This window comes from Dermacentor silvarum, chromosome 3 (genome assembly GCF_013339745.2).
Source record: "Dermacentor silvarum isolate Dsil-2018 chromosome 3, BIME_Dsil_1.4, whole genome shotgun sequence".
NCBI classification, from domain to species: Eukaryota; Metazoa; Arthropoda; class Arachnida; order Ixodida; family Ixodidae; genus Dermacentor; species Dermacentor silvarum.
In genome coordinates, this window is record NC_051156.1 from 16,311,475 (window position 1) to 16,329,656 (window position 18,182).

Here is an 18,182-nt window from a genome sequence, read left to right on the forward strand (position 1 = left end):
GTGGCATCCCTCAAATTATTGTGAAAATGTCTAACTGTACATTTAATTAGCCAACAAAGGCCTAATATGCAACCTTGGTCATTTACTTAGCCAGTTGTTTAAAGTTGCCCAGTGCAAGTTGCAGTAAAACAACCACTGGATAAATTTGAGTGATCGTGCATTAAAAAAACTAAGCATCTTGTCTGAATTCCCAACGAAACAAATTAACGATTTTGTGGCCTGTATGCTCTTATTTCAGTGCGTATCAAACCAGATAAAGCACATCTACTGGCTCTTCACTGCATGAAACCTGTTATTAAAAAGAAACCTTTATTAAAAAAGAAAATTCCAAGCAAAGTGTTCACAGCCAAATTGCAAAGTATACAATATGTACTTTGTAAAAACTGTTTGTGGCTGATTTCTTTCTGTGCACAAGTAATGTTTAGTTGCCGTTCTCATTCAAGGTGCACTCTCTATATCAGATTCTTATGTCACAAGTGTTGTGGCTGGCACCGGGAGCTTGTCATAATCAGGCATACGCACAACTGCAGGACATTCTTCAAGTGCCACCAGAAGACACACAAGAACTATCACGATACCCTATAAAATGAGGAGCCAATTGCTAGCAGCATGACTCAATACAAAGAACGCTGAGTGTTTACCCCTTTCTTCTGTGGGCACAAGTGTGCCTAATGAGGAGATAACATACTTTTTAAGTCTGTCGACACTTGCTTCCTTGCTGGCACCTGTTTGTCACTTAATCTTAAAAAGATGCAAACTGTATAGTAGACTTCTGTTAAGTTGCCTCTGCTTAATTCGGTTTTCCGGTTAATTCAATCCCAACTGGGTGACACCCACGTATTTCTCTCCCTCTGCAAGGTGAGCCAGTGCCAGGAGGGGAGTCCAGCCACGGTGGCGCAGCAAAGTCTTATCTTGGAGGCAATCTGCGGAGAGTTCAAAGGCTAACCACCCCGAGTGTCATGAGTGAGTAGACAGCGTCAAAGCACTGCGTAGGAGCGTCTGCTCCACACACCATCGAGTCGCCGACAAAGACGACGATGTTGGCGGGCGGTGGCACGAGCGACCAGACGAGGGAGAAAGAGAATCGACCAATCAGTGGTCGACACGAAACCACAGGCTGTGGTACGAGGAACGAGGAGGAAGAAGAAGAGACTGGGACGCTCGAAGGAGGGATCGCTCGGGGACAGGGGTGAAAAGATCGCTGGTGTCGAGGTCGGTGTCGTCGGGGTCCAGACCCGAACCCGAGAGCCTCAACAGAACCAGCATGGCCCCGGTTGTCCCTGGAGAGATACGCCGAGCGTAAGGCTCAGTTATTCCTGCGGAAGCTGTTCCTGCCGGCGTTCGTGTTCCTGCTGGCGTTCCTGCTCCTCTTGCTGTTCCTGCTGGCGTGCCTGTTCCGGTTGGCGTTCCTGTTGCTGTTCCTGAGCCGCCGTGCGGAGAGCAGAGGTCACCTGGGGGTGACCAGAGGCCTGGAACGACTGCTGGCGAGAGGCGCCAGGGCGAAGCCGCGAACCAGGGAACCGGTACGGGCGCCGCTCAGCTACAGCGGTCGGACTTGGTCGGTCTTCGCCTCCGACAACCTTGGACTCGGACGTCCGGGTTGGCTCTACCGTGCGTCCGCGTCCCTCGCATGCCACTGCCCGCCACGTCGCTACTGCCGTCAACGCAAGTGTTAGTGCACGCCGTCAACAACGCAAGTGCCCGAGTAAATAAGACTAGATGATTTTTGTTTCTTTGTTTTAGATTGAGACTCTTCTCGCGTGGGCTAACGGGGTTAATTGTACTTTTGGTTTTTATGTACTTTCTGTGTTCTGATTAGTGTTCTGTTCTTTTCCTCCTTTTCCTTGCTTTGAATATTAAGTTTGTTTTGAAAAAGAAAATGGCTTTGTCTTTCCTGAACGGAGGCTCTGCCTCAGTGTAACAATTCACACCAGAAGAACCTGACATCACACCGAGATAGCTGATGGCATCGTGTGCCCTGTGTTCTCACTGAAGTGAGAGGCAGCCACTCTTCCTCCCTCCAGCATTGTGACAGCGAGTGCTCGCAGTCGTTGAGTGAGATCTGTTGATGTTTGCCCATGCACGCTATTGCTATCAATGTTTCAGGCGCAACTGCATCGGCGCCAGGCCGGTCAGCACAGTACTGGGCAGCCACAGAATGCTTGCTGTCTGTATGTTCGTACCATACACGTCTTCGGCAATCTGACATGAGATCATGCACTCTGGCGGCCACAGTAGCAGAGGTCTGGTCCTCGGACAATCAGCCGGGAACTATCGTGAACTCACCTACTATATGCTTGTGCGCTTCCTGGGCAGAACGGTGTAGACAGATAGCTCCAAACTAACTGAAATCATACATGATGCACATCAGGCTGCGCGACAGACTAGCAACAGGTGAACATGTAGTGCCTCTGCGGCCACGACCATCACATTATTTTAAGTAGAGACTATTTCAACGAAGCGCAACACAGTGCAAAATTAGGCCAATTCTTCATACTGCTGGCATTATAGAAAGCCACAAAATTTATTTTTACTGCCAAAAGCTTTCTTTTTTCTTTTTGTCTGCCCAATTATTTGGATATTTGTAGCAGGTGCTTGTCGGCGCAGACCTGGTGCAATACCTGCAATAAACGACAATTTCTCTCAGCACGTAGCAGCATTTCCTTCACAGCGCCGTTCGGCGCAACTGGCGCAGCAGTTTCATCCCTGAAAATTGTAGCAACTACTCAATTAAGGGCAGTTAAATTTTTTGTTCATTTGGGAACACATACAGTGGAATCTCATTGATACGATTCTGCATAATACGTTTTTCAGGATAATATGTTTTTTTTTTTCTTATACCTGATTTTTTTCCCTTATATACGATTATTTTCGCATAATACGATTTTCGAATGATACGTTTTATTTTACGGTTCCCGTGAAGATCGTATCAATGAGATTCCACTGTATCTTGTAATTTGCAAAAGTTTGTCACAACAGATGGATTTCAAATCAACACTGTGCGACTGGCGCAACCACCGAACCGGTTCGTGTGGCTACCCAGACACATCACTCACAGGCATCCAGGGGAGCAGTGCCCCTAGCCATCGGGGCCAGTGCTGAGCCAATGCTAGCCACAGCCACAGTCGAAGTGGCCTGTGTTCAGCCGGCTGGGCAGGTCCAACCAAACAGTGCAGCAGCAGAGGGCGCAAGAGCTCCAGCAGGGCCTCCTCCTGACTGCAGCGAGACAATAGAAAGACACTTCGCTGCGCTCTTCTTCCTTGATGGGCCTCCCCTGTCGTACCCTGTGGTGCAGTTATCCAGTGCTTCCTGGACAGTCTGCAGCACGACATCCCAGCAGTCGGGTCGCTCACGAAGCACCAGCACCAGTGGGTGGCTCCTGTACAGAAAACAACAGTTGTCACACATTCGCGGTTGCCTCGCTGACAGGTGGGAATGTGCACTCCTTGAACCCTGCAACACTAGCCCCAGACATTGGCAGACTAGTGACATAGATAAGCGAAAGCTTGAACAGAAGGAAGAGTGTTCCAGCATAGAGATTGGCAGACATTTCAAGTGGATGCCCTCGTCAGAGTGCCTTTAACTTCACATCAACAGGACATGCGCCATTATGTATTTGTTTCTAATCTAGTTAAATAATCAGTAAAACCTCATTTCCAAGTTGTGACTGGATGATCGTACTGCCAATGGCTGACACCTGGTACAAACACCACATGCTAGAAACATCCTTCAAAGCCACAATAAAAAGGCAGATTACATTGCTGTCCATAGATGCAGCTAAACACATGACTAGCGAGGTTAAAAATTAACTAAGCAGGAAGAATGCCTTGTGTTCTTGTAATATACCTGCAGCAGCATTAACCATGTTTCACCCACAGACCTCCTCATCGCACAATATTGAAGATAACTTCCTCGGTGCTCGTTCGAACAGAGGCCATTATACACAGGACAGTGAAGCGGAGTAACTTTTAAGAAAGTGGTAAAATACCAGTAGTGATTAAATATCTTAAAATAGACAGAATGCTACACTGACGGGTTTATGAAAGAATTAACAGCTTGCAGATCCAGCTCAGTAAGAGTGCAGATGACTTACAACAAATTACCGAGCACCTCAAATGGCAAAGTTTAACGATCCGCTTAAACATGCATAAAACTAAAGTAATGCTCAATAGCCTAGCTCAGGGGTTCTCAAACTGGGTTCTACAGAACCCAGGGGTTCCGTAACGCTAATGCATTTTAGTGTTCCACCAGCAATCAGAATGAATCGGACCCCATTACGTTTCACTTACACTTTATCTATTTAGAAAAGAAATTCTGCCTTGCATTTTGATTTAATTGAATTTTGGATTCACACTCAGGTAGTCTGCGAGAGATCCACATGGCAGCAAGATTCATTGTGCAACACAGCCGGTCGAGAGTATGCATGCGTGTGCTTCAGACCAGCCGTGCATGCGATTTGCAAGCCCATGGTGGCCCCACTGAGCCCGTTTAATTCACGATTACGAGGATAGTTTGCAACACATGAGCGGGAATCAGAAGTTCTGGAAACTGAGAGCCGCTTTCAAATTCAGCAGTGTCTACCTCGTTGCCTCTCGTTGCCAATGGATGACGATATAAGCCATTTAAACACCATTTGTAATAGACACGCGACGCGCATTCACGTCTGATATGTGGTTCAGGCGCATCGATGTCAGCAAGGCACAGTTTCAATAATGGCTGGTTTAATACTGCACTGTGTTGGTTTCTACCTTGATCCGTAATAAAAATGCATAACAAGCATTTCAATACGCACGAAGGGCACCGTTGCATGCCAGGTGATACAGGCACTTAGGATTAGCATTGCTATCAATACATCGAAGGCCATTCCGCATCCACAAGTGACTTGTGACATTTGTTTGCACAAAATAAAATTAGCTTTAGTGCGTCTGACTCTTCACTTGCTTAAAAGACGCCCCTTATAGTACATGACGCCTACAGATGTAATTGTATGATCAGCACGCACTGAATTGCAGTGCATGGAGCGGCGTGAAAAAAGAAATTGCTCATTTATTTGTCATTGTGAGTTCCTTATCAAGGCCGATGGCCTTCAAAATAAACGATAACACGCCGAACCGGTGCTACTTTGATTAGTGTCTGCCTCATGTACTAGTGGATTCAAAAGGGAGGGCCACACCTGCCTCCCTCTCTCCCCCTTATAGCATTAAATGTGCAGTGAGCCCTCCCTCCCCATGAATGCCAAGGCACTGCCGTGGCCTGTCGGGTGTAAGAGTAGGAACCGAGACTCAGTTCATAGGCTCGGAACGCTGCACTGGAGTCTCAGCCAACTTGGCACATTCGTTGACCATATGCTCGACATGAATATTGCAGTTAGGCCACCAAATAGACTCCCTGGCCTGTTCTTGACAGCGGTGCACTTCCTTGTGCCCCTGGTGTAAGAGGGCGAGAATATCCTGGTGCAAGGCTGAAGGAATGGCAATGCGACGGTCTAGTAGGATACCGTTGTAAATGCTCAGTCTGTCCCTCTCCTTCGAAAATGGAGCAATGTGCGCAGGCCCTTTGTTCTTGCCGGGCCATATTTTCTTGCAGTAGGCCATGACCGCAGAGCAGGCTCCATCCTGGACTTGGTGCACATGGACGTCTTCCAGCCATCTTGCCACCGGAGGTGGCAATTCCTTTAATGCTTCGTGAATGAAAAGCTCCATAGTGTCCGCTATACAAGTGGCTGGTGGATCAGAAGGGGCCTGTGACAAAGCATCCGCCATAGCCAAGGGTTTCCCTGGCAGATTTTTTATGACATGCTGGTGACACATCAGCTTTATCCACATTCAATGAATGTGAGGTGAAACAAGTTCTAGGCCCTTGCTGCACAGAAGGGCGACCAGAGGAAAGCGATCTGCCTCTATTTACAAGTTTAGGCTGCAAAGAAACTGGTCGTACCATGAAACGGCCCATGTCACTGCAACACTTTCCTTCACTGTTTGATTGTAACAGCCTTCCGTTGGAGTGAGAGCCCTTGAAGCATACGCTACAGCCCATCGCATGCCTTCAGGTTGGTCCTGTAGCCCCAGGGCTTTCAAGCCGTAGAAACTGACATCTGCGGACACGACAGTAGGGTAGCGAGGGTCATAGTTTTCCATGCAAGTCTTGGAGCTCTGCAGTGACTAGAGGCATGTGCAGGCATGTTCTTGACTTTGACCCCAAGTCCAGATGGTGTTTCTGTCAGGAGGGAGGGAACGAATGGGCTCCGTTGTCCGACAGGTGCAGTATACACCGTGCAACGTGATTGGCCATCCCCAGTAACCGCCATACTCCACTGACATCGACCAGCGGTGGGAGATCCTACACAGCCGGATCTGGCAAAATCCTGTCAGCACCACTCACAACCCCCAGACACTTGACTGAGGTGACAAGGAACATGCATTTCTTATCGTTGAGGTTGACGCCCTCTTCCTCCAGACGAGCTAGGACGGCAGAGAGACGCTCGTCGTGCTCACGACCATCATTGCTGAAAATCAGCATGTCGTCAATCATGTTCACGACTCCGGGCACACACTCGGGAATCCTCAACATCAACTCCTGAAAATACTCGGGCGCTATGGCAATGCTAAATGGAAGTCTCTTGTAACAGTACCAGCCAAACAGTGTAATAACATTACGAGTTCCTGGCTCTTCGGACTCAGTTTCACTTGATGAAAACTGGACCGTGCATCCAATTTCGAAAATATGCACGCTCCTCTCAGCAGGCCAAGAATATGTTCAACAGTGGGCAACACATAGCTCTCCCTTTCATTACTTCGTTTAGCTTCATCAGATCGACATAGATTCTGCACCCACCTGACAACTTGGGCAAGATCATGAGTCCAAACCACGACTCTGTTGGCGTATCTACTTTCCTTATGACATCTTGAGACTCCAGGTCATCCAAGTCTTTCTTGAGATCATTTAGAGGAATTGGAATGCGCGCGGGGGTAAAGGGATGAGTGCCAGGCGTGATGTGAATGCGGTATTCTGCTTGCCAAAATCTTCCTAGACCTTGGAAAATCTTCGCTTTTCACAGTGGAACACTCAGCTGAGTCCAGGAGTTGGACAGTGCCCAGGGCTCAATTGCAAGGAGCCCAAGAAAATGAGTGTGCTGATGCTCGAGCACGTACAAGGTCTGAACAGTGGACGTGTCACACCACTGTAAAGTTGCTTTGAAGGTACCAAGAACTCGCGAGGGCCCATGACTTTACTTTCGGCATTGTCCAACAATTGCGATAGGCCCAAGGAGGACGGCAAGACAACAGTGACTTCAGTGCCAGTGTTTATCTTAAACTTGGCCAGGCACCCATTCATGAGTAAATCCACGTACCTTGCTTGCCGTGAATTGATCGTCTCAAGCTCGATGAAAACCAACAGCTCTTTTCGCTTCTTTGCCATGCAAACTTCAGCAAAGTGCCCTCGCTTTCTACAGTAGTGGCAGACCAATTTCCGCAATGGACAATCTTTCTGTGGGTGAGACCGACGTCCGCAAAAGCCACACGATAAACTAGCTGCATGTTACGATTCACGGTGAAAGTGTGGCAAAGGTATGGGCATACTGTTTTACCAAGCAGCATCAATGTTGAGGGTTTCGGTGTAAGCGTTATCGAGAGTCATGCTTGCATGCAATAACCTCTCCTTTTCTGCATCCTTGTAGACACAAGCCGGGCATAGCGCTTCTTCCGCAGTTTCGTGCACCGTCACAGTTGGTCAGAAGGCTTCTCGTCACGTAAGCCCACAACGTAATTGTCAAGAACAAGGTGGTCCCGACTAACAGGCTGTTATAGCCACAGCGTTTTACCAGGCTGTGCTGCAGTACCTTAAAAGATTCCTCCACAGATTTGCCTTGGCTGTTGAGAGCGGCAGTGAAAACGACGGTTTTGGTATGTCGTATTTACCGCGGCCACAAAGTGTAAAGCGAATTTTTCATTGAAAACAGAAAAAGAAAGTGCCTCCAGCGCTGACACCACCAAAGACAAGAAAATAGACCTGGCTTGTGGTCACATAGATTACGGAAATGTCCATACCTGAACCTTGTCGCTGGCACTGTTGAGGTCGGAAGCAAAAGCACAGTGTTCGAATGTTGAAATCCACATTGGCCATCCTCCCGGGCTTGAAAACGTGAAGTTTGCTGGTGGCCGCAGACCCGAGGCGCCGGCACGAACGATTTACACTTTCGGCTCGGCCGTCACGGAAGCTATCTTGTTAGTCTTGTCAGCGATAACGGCACTATCCGACTTCTGACATGTTCGGTCCAGGAACCGAGGAATGAGGCCAACAACCAGCGTACAGAAACCAAAAAACCTCTATTCCTTCTCTTGAGGCCCTTATGTAGTGTGTCCCAGCCTACTGTGCTGTTCCCTTATGGCCGCTGGATACAAGGCTCACAAGTAGCGACCTCTACACCATGATCGGACATTGTGAGCCATGGTCATTGCTTGAAAATCTTCCTAGGGCAGACCGAAGATAGGCGTTTTTGAAGGGAGATCACGTGTGTTCAACGCATTGACTGCCCCCTAAGCTCTGCCTAGACAGATGCTGCCACTAAAGGAATCACTATCAGGATCACCATAGGGGTCAGGCACATGCATTCTGACAGGTCAAGTTCAAATTATCTGGCGAAAGCCAATTTTAGGATCAAAATAATGAACGTTTGGGCTTATATAAATGCATGAACACCAGCCAGAACCTTCGGTAGGGATCGAATTAATCAAAAAATTTAATTAACTAGGAGTCAAATTAACAGAAGCTTAATGCATATGTATGACTCTTTTCCTGTGTCTCAAAGAAGACAGGTGTTACCCTGTAGAATATAATGTTTAGGCACTTACAATATTGCAACCTGGGAGTCCAAAGGGTCGAGGATTAAATTCATGCCACTGGTGACTGTCTCCTGCATACATATGGCAGCTAGTATGTAGTGCCTATTTAGGTCACTAAAGTTCCAAACAAATTTCAGGCTGTGAAACATAGTTCTTGGCAAGAAGCTAAAGTTAAAGAATGTTTCCGACAACTTACCATAGTACCCACCTGCTACATTAGTAATAGAAAAGAAAAATGTGCAAATATGGAAAATTAGGGAACAATTATAGTGACGTTTCACTTCATGAATGTGGGTTATGCGCAAGCGTAATGCGTGCTATTCCAGAGTTTCTAAGCTATGCCATCTTGCCTGACACATTCACATTGTCGCAAGCCGCCTAGCATGTTCTTCGGGAGTCTTTTGGGCACGCCTAGGCCATGCTTTTTGCCGGTCTTGTTCAGCTCTTGCCCGGCGCTTGCCGAGACTTCCCGGTCGGTAAACTCGCGCTCGGCCTGCCACTGCTTGTGTTGCTGCTCCATCCTCGGCACTCGGCCTTACGATCACCAGACGAACCTGGTGCATCTATAGCGCACACAGAGTTTCGTATCAACTGCCAGAAGAAGTGAACCCAGCGCATGTATGCTTACGGGCCATGTACGGTATGTGTGTATGAACGGGGCATGTACGCTTGCGTATAAAAATGAGGATTCCGATGCATTCAGTCAAAGCTACTAAAGCCAGTAAGAATGTAAGACTGGTGGACGTGTTGGTTGAGCATATTCTGAAGAGCGAGGCGCGAAGACGACGGACAAAGTGGGAGAAAACACACAGGCGCGCGTGTGTGCATGTGTGTTTTCTCCCACTTTGTCCATCCTCGTCTTCACACCTCGCTCTTCAGAACTACTGAAGCCAGGTAGGACATCCTGGTCTTGCTGTGCCTCACAAACAAAAGCCCACAGAAGGCCAGTACAGTACAGAGACCTGCCAATGTATATGTCAAAAAATACTAAAACTGATAAATATACTAAAAATTGTTTTATTACTCGAATGTTGACAGTTTATTATGCAGACTTTATTCTGTGCGGATGCTGTGAACCGGCACTCTGCTCAGCAGTCACAGTAAGAAAACTCAGTACTGCAGACAAATGGAATGGTTCTATGAGAGGGTTGTGCCTGCTGTGGGCAAGGACAAATAATCAAGCAGGTTTGAAAAATGTGACTCTTAAAATGGGTCATCAACTGTAAATATATTTTTAAAGAACACCGCCCAAGCACTCCGTACAGATGATTAACCAGTGAAGCTGAAACGTGCGGGCCCAGTGTTTAGCAGTGCATTAATGCCAACGCTGTATTGAAGCGTTTCTCAATTATTGGTTACACGCTTGTTTCTAGTGGAACGCTAGCGCCAATGGCGGGCGGATGCTGCTAACCACGACGCCGAGCTAACTCGAGATATCGAACGTATGCAACAACGACGAGCCGAGGAGGAGGCGTTGCGGGCAGAGCAGGTGCGACGCAGAGAACGACGTCACTAACGGCGCTGCCAATGACACGGGCGCTTGAGTGCGACGTAGAGAACGACTTAACTGACGGCGCAGTCAAAGGAGACGTTTAGGTAGGTACGTACAACTTTATTCAACAATAGGTGTCGTTCAAGAGGGGTGTAGTTTGTCAGGTCATGCCTGCCAGCCACCTCCCCGGCTCTGTCCACAGCCCGGAGCTGATCCTCCAGGCTGGTTCCGGCGAGGATATTATTCCATGCCCGAGATGAGGGAGTGGCCATGAGAGAGTGGGGGGGAAGGTCCTTCCGGCAGTCCCAGATAATGTGGTTGAGAGTGGCGATCTCTCCACATAGCTTACAGTGGGGGTCGATTAGATCCGGGTATATGTAGGAGAGAATCTGGGGGCAAGGAAACGAATGTGTCTGTAGGCGACGCCAGGTGATTTCTTGACACTTGGTCAATCTATGGTGAGGTGGTGGTCTCGATCGTCTCGAGATTCTATAGTAGGTGGGGATGTAGGAGGTCAAAGGTTCCCTATTCGAGTCCTCCGGGTCGGAGGCCTGTCCCGCCGCTCGGTGGACGAATTCTCGAGCATGTTGGTGGGCAGCCTCGTTCACCGGGTTCCCCGAATGGGCCGGGACCCATACAAGTTCAATGGGGCAAGTGAAAACCTTTGCGTCGTCATCGTCCTCCCCGCTTCCATACTCAGGGGGAAATTGAGAACGAGAAGAGCGAAGGAGGTGAAGTAGTCGTAGCGTTGTAGGAGCTACGATGCCACGAGTGAAGTTGCTGATGGCGGCCTTGGAGTCGCTCAGAATTGTGGTGAAGCCTGCCGCTGCTGCAAGTGCAATGGCGACCTCTTCGGCTTCAATTGCGTTGGGGGCTCTCAGCGAGCATGCTATGCATACACGGGACTGGCAGTCCCGGTTGTTGGGAAGAGAGACCACGCTGATGGCGAAGTTGTTATTGGTTGGGTATTTGGCGGCATCTACGTAAGCCGCCTCCGGGTTAGACCCGTGAGTTTTGTGGAGAGTCCTTGCTCTCGCTTTTCTTCTTCCATCGTGGTGGCCGGCCAACATCTTCTTTGGCATTGGCTTGATGAGGAATTTCCTCCTAATTTCTGGCGGAATGGTGGCAGGGTCAATGCGCGTTGGAGAAACCCAGTGCCCAATGCGGTCCAGGATCCAACGACCCGTCCTGCTTCCTTGAAGCCGGTATATTTGCGCAGTCCTTTGCACTTCTACGAGTTCCTCCAGGGTGTTGTGTAGGCCCAAACTGAGGAGGCGTTCTGTTGAGGTATTACGGTGAAGTCCCAAAGCGGTCTTATAAGCCTGGAGTATCAGGCGGTCTAGCCGATCGCGTTCAGTTTGTCGGAGTTGTAGGTATGGCAAAGCGTACGTGAAACGCGGCACGACAAAGGCCTGAATGATCTGGAGTAATTCCTTCTCCTTCATGCCCTGCCTGAGTGCGCTTACCCTGCGTATCAAGCGAGCCGTCTGATTTACCGATATGGCAAAGCGGTCTAGTGTGATATTGTTGTAGTGGTTTTTCTGCACGATGAGACCAAGTATCCTAATGTGCTCCACTTGGGGCATTGGCGTGCCATTAACCAGTACGTTGATAATGGGTAGTGGAGATTTTATTCTTCGTAGGTCGGGAGGTTGGAGGATCATCAATTCAGACTTGCTTTGCGAACACTTGAGGCCTGCGTCACCCACATGTTGGACAACTACGTCCGCAGCCCTCTGGAGGGTCTCCTCGATCTGCCCGTCGGACCCGGTGGTCGTCCATAGCGTGATGTCGTCCGCATAAAGTGTGTGGCACAGGCCCGGGATTGCGTCCAGCTTGGGGGATAGTGACCTCATCGCGAGGTTGAAGAGAAAGGGCGAGAGAACGGCTCCCTGAGGGGTGCCGCGGTCGCCGATTTTGATCAGCTGGGAAGTGAGGCAGCCCACCGATAGCTCAACCGTTCTGTCGAAGAGAAAGGTATTAATATATTTGTATGTGCGCTCTCCAGGTTGTAGCGCGGCTAGACTGCTGACAATGGAGGAGTGCTTCACGTTGTCGAAGGCCTTGTGAAGGTCGAGTGGGAAATGACCGCCATGGGAGCGGCCCAGACACCACTTTTTTTCCGTGCTCACGTTGGTTTCGACGGGAATTCAGGGCGCAGGCTCCTTTCCCAAGCGTATCACCCCTGAAGGAAGCCGAACGCCAGGCCGGGGTACGCTTGTACCCTTTTGAACCAGTGGGTGCCCGGCGGCGGTGGGAATCGAACCCACAGCCTCCCGCAGCCGAGGCGGGCGTTCTACCACTAGGCCACGGCTGCGGTAGAACGCGTTTTTGCCGCTGTCTGATTTGATGAGGTCATGGTGCAGCTGGACTTTTAGAGACGTTTAGAGTAACATGGGAAGAACGGTTTTTCGTTTTGCCAAGCCATATACAGCTTTCGCTGTAAAATAATGATGGGGTCATAAGTGCAGTAACCACGACATGATTACGAGGCACACCGTAGGGGGGGACTCCGGATTAATTTTGGATACCTGTAACGTGCACTCAATGCACGGTACACGGTTATTTTTGCATTTCAGCCCCATAAAAATGCGGCCGCCTCAGCCGGGATTTGATCCCGCACTCACGGGCTTGTATGTGATCATTTGATGATGATGATCACACACAGGCAATAAAGAATAAAGACAAACATATGGTGATGATGATAGTATACAGACGAGGAAGAAATGCATAATAAATACATACAGCATTCAAATTCTTCTGAAATCACTTTCTCCCCATTTGAAGTCAGTTTTACTCTGAACTAGAAGCAAACAAAAAATCCAAAGATTTTAGGTGTCAATCGTAAGCAAGCTCTAAAAATTGGGCATTTTAAGATAAGTGTTGGCAAAACACCACCCACCCACCTGAGTGCAAAGGGGCAGCGGTAGGCGCCAGCCTGGAGCTCTCCATGCATGTGCAGGGTCAGCAGTCGACCCACAGCTGCGATTGCACCGCTCGGCTGCCTGCAATGCAAAACATGACCAAACAAGAAACACTCGCTGGCCACAACAAGGCCAATTTTAAGCTCACACTTGTACCATAGGTCACATGACCATGCAATTCAATACATGCCTGTTGATATGAATGCAGCAGTCAATATGACTCTATCCACAGCTGCAGTCCCGACGTGCCAACCCACTAAATTTATAGGCAGATGAAAACATGTATTGACTGCTGTGCACAGGCAAGAACACAGAGTACAAGTGCTTCCATGGCATTTTAATGTCAGTACCACTGAATGAAAATGAATAGCTCCAAAGACAACTGATTTACAGATAGTATGATCTTTATACCTTTTCATCCTCTCATCCCCAGTTCACAGAGCCACCAAACCTCATGAAGCTTATGATGTGTGAATGTTTTGAAATACTAGCAGATGCCAGGAGCAGGGGTGGGACTGCCCAAAGTTATTTTGGAGCAATTTTTGAAGCAAGTAAAATTGCATTTTGGAGCAGTTTGGCACAGACAAAATTGCATTTGGGAGCAGCATGGAGCAGAGTAAATTTCATTTTGGAGCAGTTTGGAGCAGGCCAATCTGAATTTTGGTGGTATAATGGAACATGGCAGTGCACTTCGCGAAACCACGATGAAACGGAGAATAAACCAACACAAAGCGCGTAGTAAAAGCACGCTTTGTAGCTACAGCATACTAGAATACGCAAGAGTGGCTGGAGCGGCGGCACGGCACATGTTTTCCCGTAAAGTGGAAAACATCAGTCGAACTACAATTGAACTCTATATTCCCACACCAACGCTCATGATGGTAGCGGAAAACATTCTCAATTTATGCGGTCCAATCGACACGCTACCATAATTTCTGGGTCACGATATGTCACCGCAGACCCAGAGAGCCGCAATCAACACTACGCTGGTATATCGTAAAACTATTCCAATCTGTCTTTATTGCGATAGCAATCATATGGACACTCCAGGCGCATCTCTGCCTTCATCGTCACCGTGACGTTCCGTATAAAGTCCATGGGCGATAACATCGTCGCCGCCTGCCGTATGCTCGGCGAGGGTTAGCCGAGGGTGAGCCGAGAGTAAGCCGACCATGGCGGCTCAATTTCGCGCACGCAATGAAGGACAGCGTGGAGGAAGCGCAGTCTTCAGTCATGAGCAAAGCACAGTGTGGGGAATGGAGGGAGCGAGGGAGGGGGCGTTCTCCGGAGGCGGCTGCTGCTGCATAGGGCGATGCCGCGTGGGCCCTATCTTGAAAGCAGTCTGCGATCAGGACAGAGTGCGAGTGCTCATAGCTTAGTGCGCGCTGTTCTTTCACCACTTAGTTCGCGTTGAAGCGAGACGCAGCACGAAGGTCAATTCGCTTGCTGCTGCTGCCGCGCTTCCTCACTCCAGCGTCTAGACAGCGAGTTTCCGCGGTCATCGAGTGAGATGTGTTCACAGTTACTTGTGCGCGCGTGACACCATGCTTGTTAATTAAGTTAGTAAGCTAATGTTTACAAGTTTATACGGCCGATAAAACTATTATTCTTACTTCGTATAGCTGTCTACTAATGTTCTATCGCAATGGATGCTTCGCCTTTCAGGCAAAACTGCGATATTTTTTATCCAAGTCCACCATTAGCCCTTCGACATATGTCAAAATGGCTCAGGCCTCGCCCATATGGGCATAAAAACAGATTGGAATATATTTACGGTGTACTGGCCCTGTGGACAGAGACGGCCACCCGCTAAACCCGCTGTAGCCCGCGCCTCCCTATAATATCTAGTTTGCTCGCAGTGCCCTCAGCTTACTTTCTGTTGTTTTGCGCCTCTGCTACGGAGCGCCGCGTTGCTTGGCCCAATCAATCATATTCTAGTACACTCTTAATACAGCCGCCCTGGCCGTTCCGACAGCAGTGACAACAGTCGGGAGTGGCCATGCACGCGCCAGCCACTTGCCAGAAGCGCCGAAAAGTACAGTGTTCATAAGTGCGAAAATCACAAGAAACTGTGCAGGAGGCGCCGTCACGTGTTCTGAGGAATGTGATCGGCCGCACTCTTTTTTGGAGAACGAATCCACTCGCTGTTTGTAGCCACTGCCGGAGCACACATGCCGAAGCCATTCTGGCACACCGTGGCGCAATTTTGGTGAATTTTCTGTGTTTGGAGCAGTTTGGCACAGGAATCTGCATGTATATCAAAATGGCGCAATTGGCGCAGGAGTCCCACCCCTACAGCAGCTTTTAACAAGTGCTGAGGTGGGTGCTAACAATAACTAATCTCAACACACGATGGTCCAAATAAAAGCTGCCGCTGCTCATTATGCCACTGACCGTGCGCATATCTTTAACAAGCAGCATGACATTGAGTTTTCATTGCTTTTTCAGTAACTACGAATCATCTTGACATGCTCCTAAATAATAAGGACCTACTAAATTTGTCATGCAGAAATTAATGATGCGAAAGCACCAAATGGCTCATTGAGCGAAAAAGCCAGCATCCCGCGTCTGTAGGAGCGAAACGGCATCTAAATTCCCATTGGCAAGGACGCCACGTCACGAGCGCGTCTCGATGGAGCAGAGCGGGCGAAAAGGAACACCTGCTGCTGCTGCAGTAGCCAGGTGTTGCGTGAGGGGAGAGGGCATTGCCACGGCACGTCACTCTCACTCTCGGAAGCCTGTGTTATCCACGCATTCTTTGCCTACGCAAGCTCTCGCCTGCGTTCCAACTGCACCTTGGCAAGGCCAAATCAAAATGCGCCAAGCGTCTCAGCACGCTCGCTTGCACGCGAGGAGTTCATAACTCAAAGCTCGAGCTCAGTGGCGTTCAGTTGGGCATTCACAACTCATAAGAAGGACTTAGGTTTCTTCGGATTTGACATTACTTATTTACACATTTGACATTACTAGAACTTGAGTCTACCTTCTTGGGTACAGAAAACATTTTCCCCAATACGCATGAGCAAATTATGGCAAAGAAACCAGTGACTTATACATCTTATTTAAATGACCGACCCAAGCTAACGTTCTAGCATAAAGTTTTGCTTACATTTACAAGCTTTCAATATGAGGTGCTTCAGCAAAAAAATGTGCAGAGATAAATACAATTTTTCAGTAGCACATATTATTTGTCCCGACAGACATCAGTAACTGGGTTACAATCAGTTATCAGCTATTTAAACGAGTTTATTAACTAATATTTCTAAAATATTCTAATTCACTACATTTTGGCACAATGAAGCCAGTCAGCAATCAAGGTACACCCACTTCACTGGAATTCTGCAACTAGCACAAAATACCACAGAGTGTATGAAAGGCTTTCTGGCAAGATACAATGGAATTCCTGTGCACGTTACAAGTTTTGTAGACTTATATCTCAACATTGGTGTATGTTTTAGGATACCTACTGAGTGGACATGACCCAAGCACAGACTGGTTTCAATTCTGTGCATGAAAAGCAATTAAGAAAGTTGATGAGTGCAGTTACTGAGAGTTAATCGGTGATAGCGATGCAATTTCCTATGCTTGCTGGTGCAAATGACGAACAAAAATCTCTCGCAGAATTGTGCAAGACCAACACGTTGAGTCCTGCATTTTTGGCTTTGTAGCAGGACAATGCTTCATTGAAATAAAGCATGACAAAACAAATTTTTGATTTACTACGTTATATCCTTTAATCCATTATATCAAGGTTCAAGCAGAACTCTTAATTACTTTTTCTGAGTAAGTTGGAATCGCTGCTCCCCAGTCCACGTACGAAAAGCGTACAACTGGAGTAAGCAGTGATCAGGAAAAAAAAAGCACGAGTGAGCATTTATTTGAGCAGCTCCCCTTTTTGATGCCTCAAACATCTTGGTGCGCTCTCAGCTTCCACAACATTGCCACAGTGAGGTGGCAGCCTGTGTTCATTTGAACTCTTGACCACATTGGCAGACCAGAATTGCGCAACTGCACCCCAGACTTTAGCCACCTTTCTGGTGGATACAGTAGAACACCTCTAAAACATTTTCCACGGGGGAAAACATTGCAGTACCCAACAAATTAGAGGATGAACATGCTGATAAAATCACGCGAACGTGATGTTAAATATTTTAATAGAAGTAGAAGAAGTTGAGCTCAGGAGGAAGTAGTAGTACTGTTTTTGGAAAATATTGCAGTATTCTTCGGGAGCTCTGTGGCAACCCTGCTGCAGTCAATAATAAGACAAGGACACTATGCACGGCTTAGCTTCTAAAGAATTTACAGTTGGCAAATGATTATTTAGACTCGACAGAGACTACTGAAAAGTCCAAAATATTGGGTTCAGCAAAAATTAGTGACATTCTTGGCACAGTGCAAGCACATTGTCTTATCGTTGTTGCAGGATCGCTGTCAACCATCAACGTGCCCTGTGCTGTGAAACTGGAAAAAAAAAACTATCTTCGAGGACGATCACTCAAGAATACGGCCCAAGTTTGTCAACACACTGCTGTGCACACGTATGCTTGCTTGCGACCTGGCCGGCCCGTATTTTCCCTATTGTCACGCTGTTGCTACAGATATACAAAAGTACAGTCAATGCATGCAGTGAAGCTTCATGCCCTGGTAACAAAGAGATGTTGACCGAGCTATGATAGCCAAATAATTGTGGGTTTCTTCGCAACAGTCATTGTCCAGCGCTTCCCTCGCTTGGCCACTGCCCTCATCGTCACTGCACGCATCAACAGTGGAATTGGTGCCACATGAAACGGCTTGAAGTGGCCTGGAACCGTGCCGCTACTTAACACGTAAATAAACAAACGCTGAACACATGAAACTCCCACAACAAACAGAAAATGCAGCCTTTGCAACTTAGAGACGTACTACTGGATGAACACTTTCAGA

At 48.1% G+C, this 18,182-nt stretch overlaps 1 protein-coding gene across 2 annotated transcripts in view; it reads right to left on the reverse strand.

Annotated features, from left to right (window-relative positions):
* The window catches only part of LOC119445344 (focadhesin), a 377,760-nt gene that overhangs the window by 321,913 nt on the left and 37,665 nt on the right, over positions 1-18,182 (reverse strand). For both annotated transcript variants that reach the window (XM_037709656.2, XM_037709655.2), the window contains exons 4-6: positions 13,242-13,340; positions 3,284-3,379; positions 3,057-3,216 (exon numbers count right to left, since the gene is read on the reverse strand). In XM_037709656.2, coding sequence (XP_037565584.1) covers positions 3,057-3,216; positions 3,284-3,379; positions 13,242-13,340 — 355 coding nt within the window. The remainder of the gene's footprint in view (positions 1-3,056; positions 3,217-3,283; positions 3,380-13,241; positions 13,341-18,182) is intronic.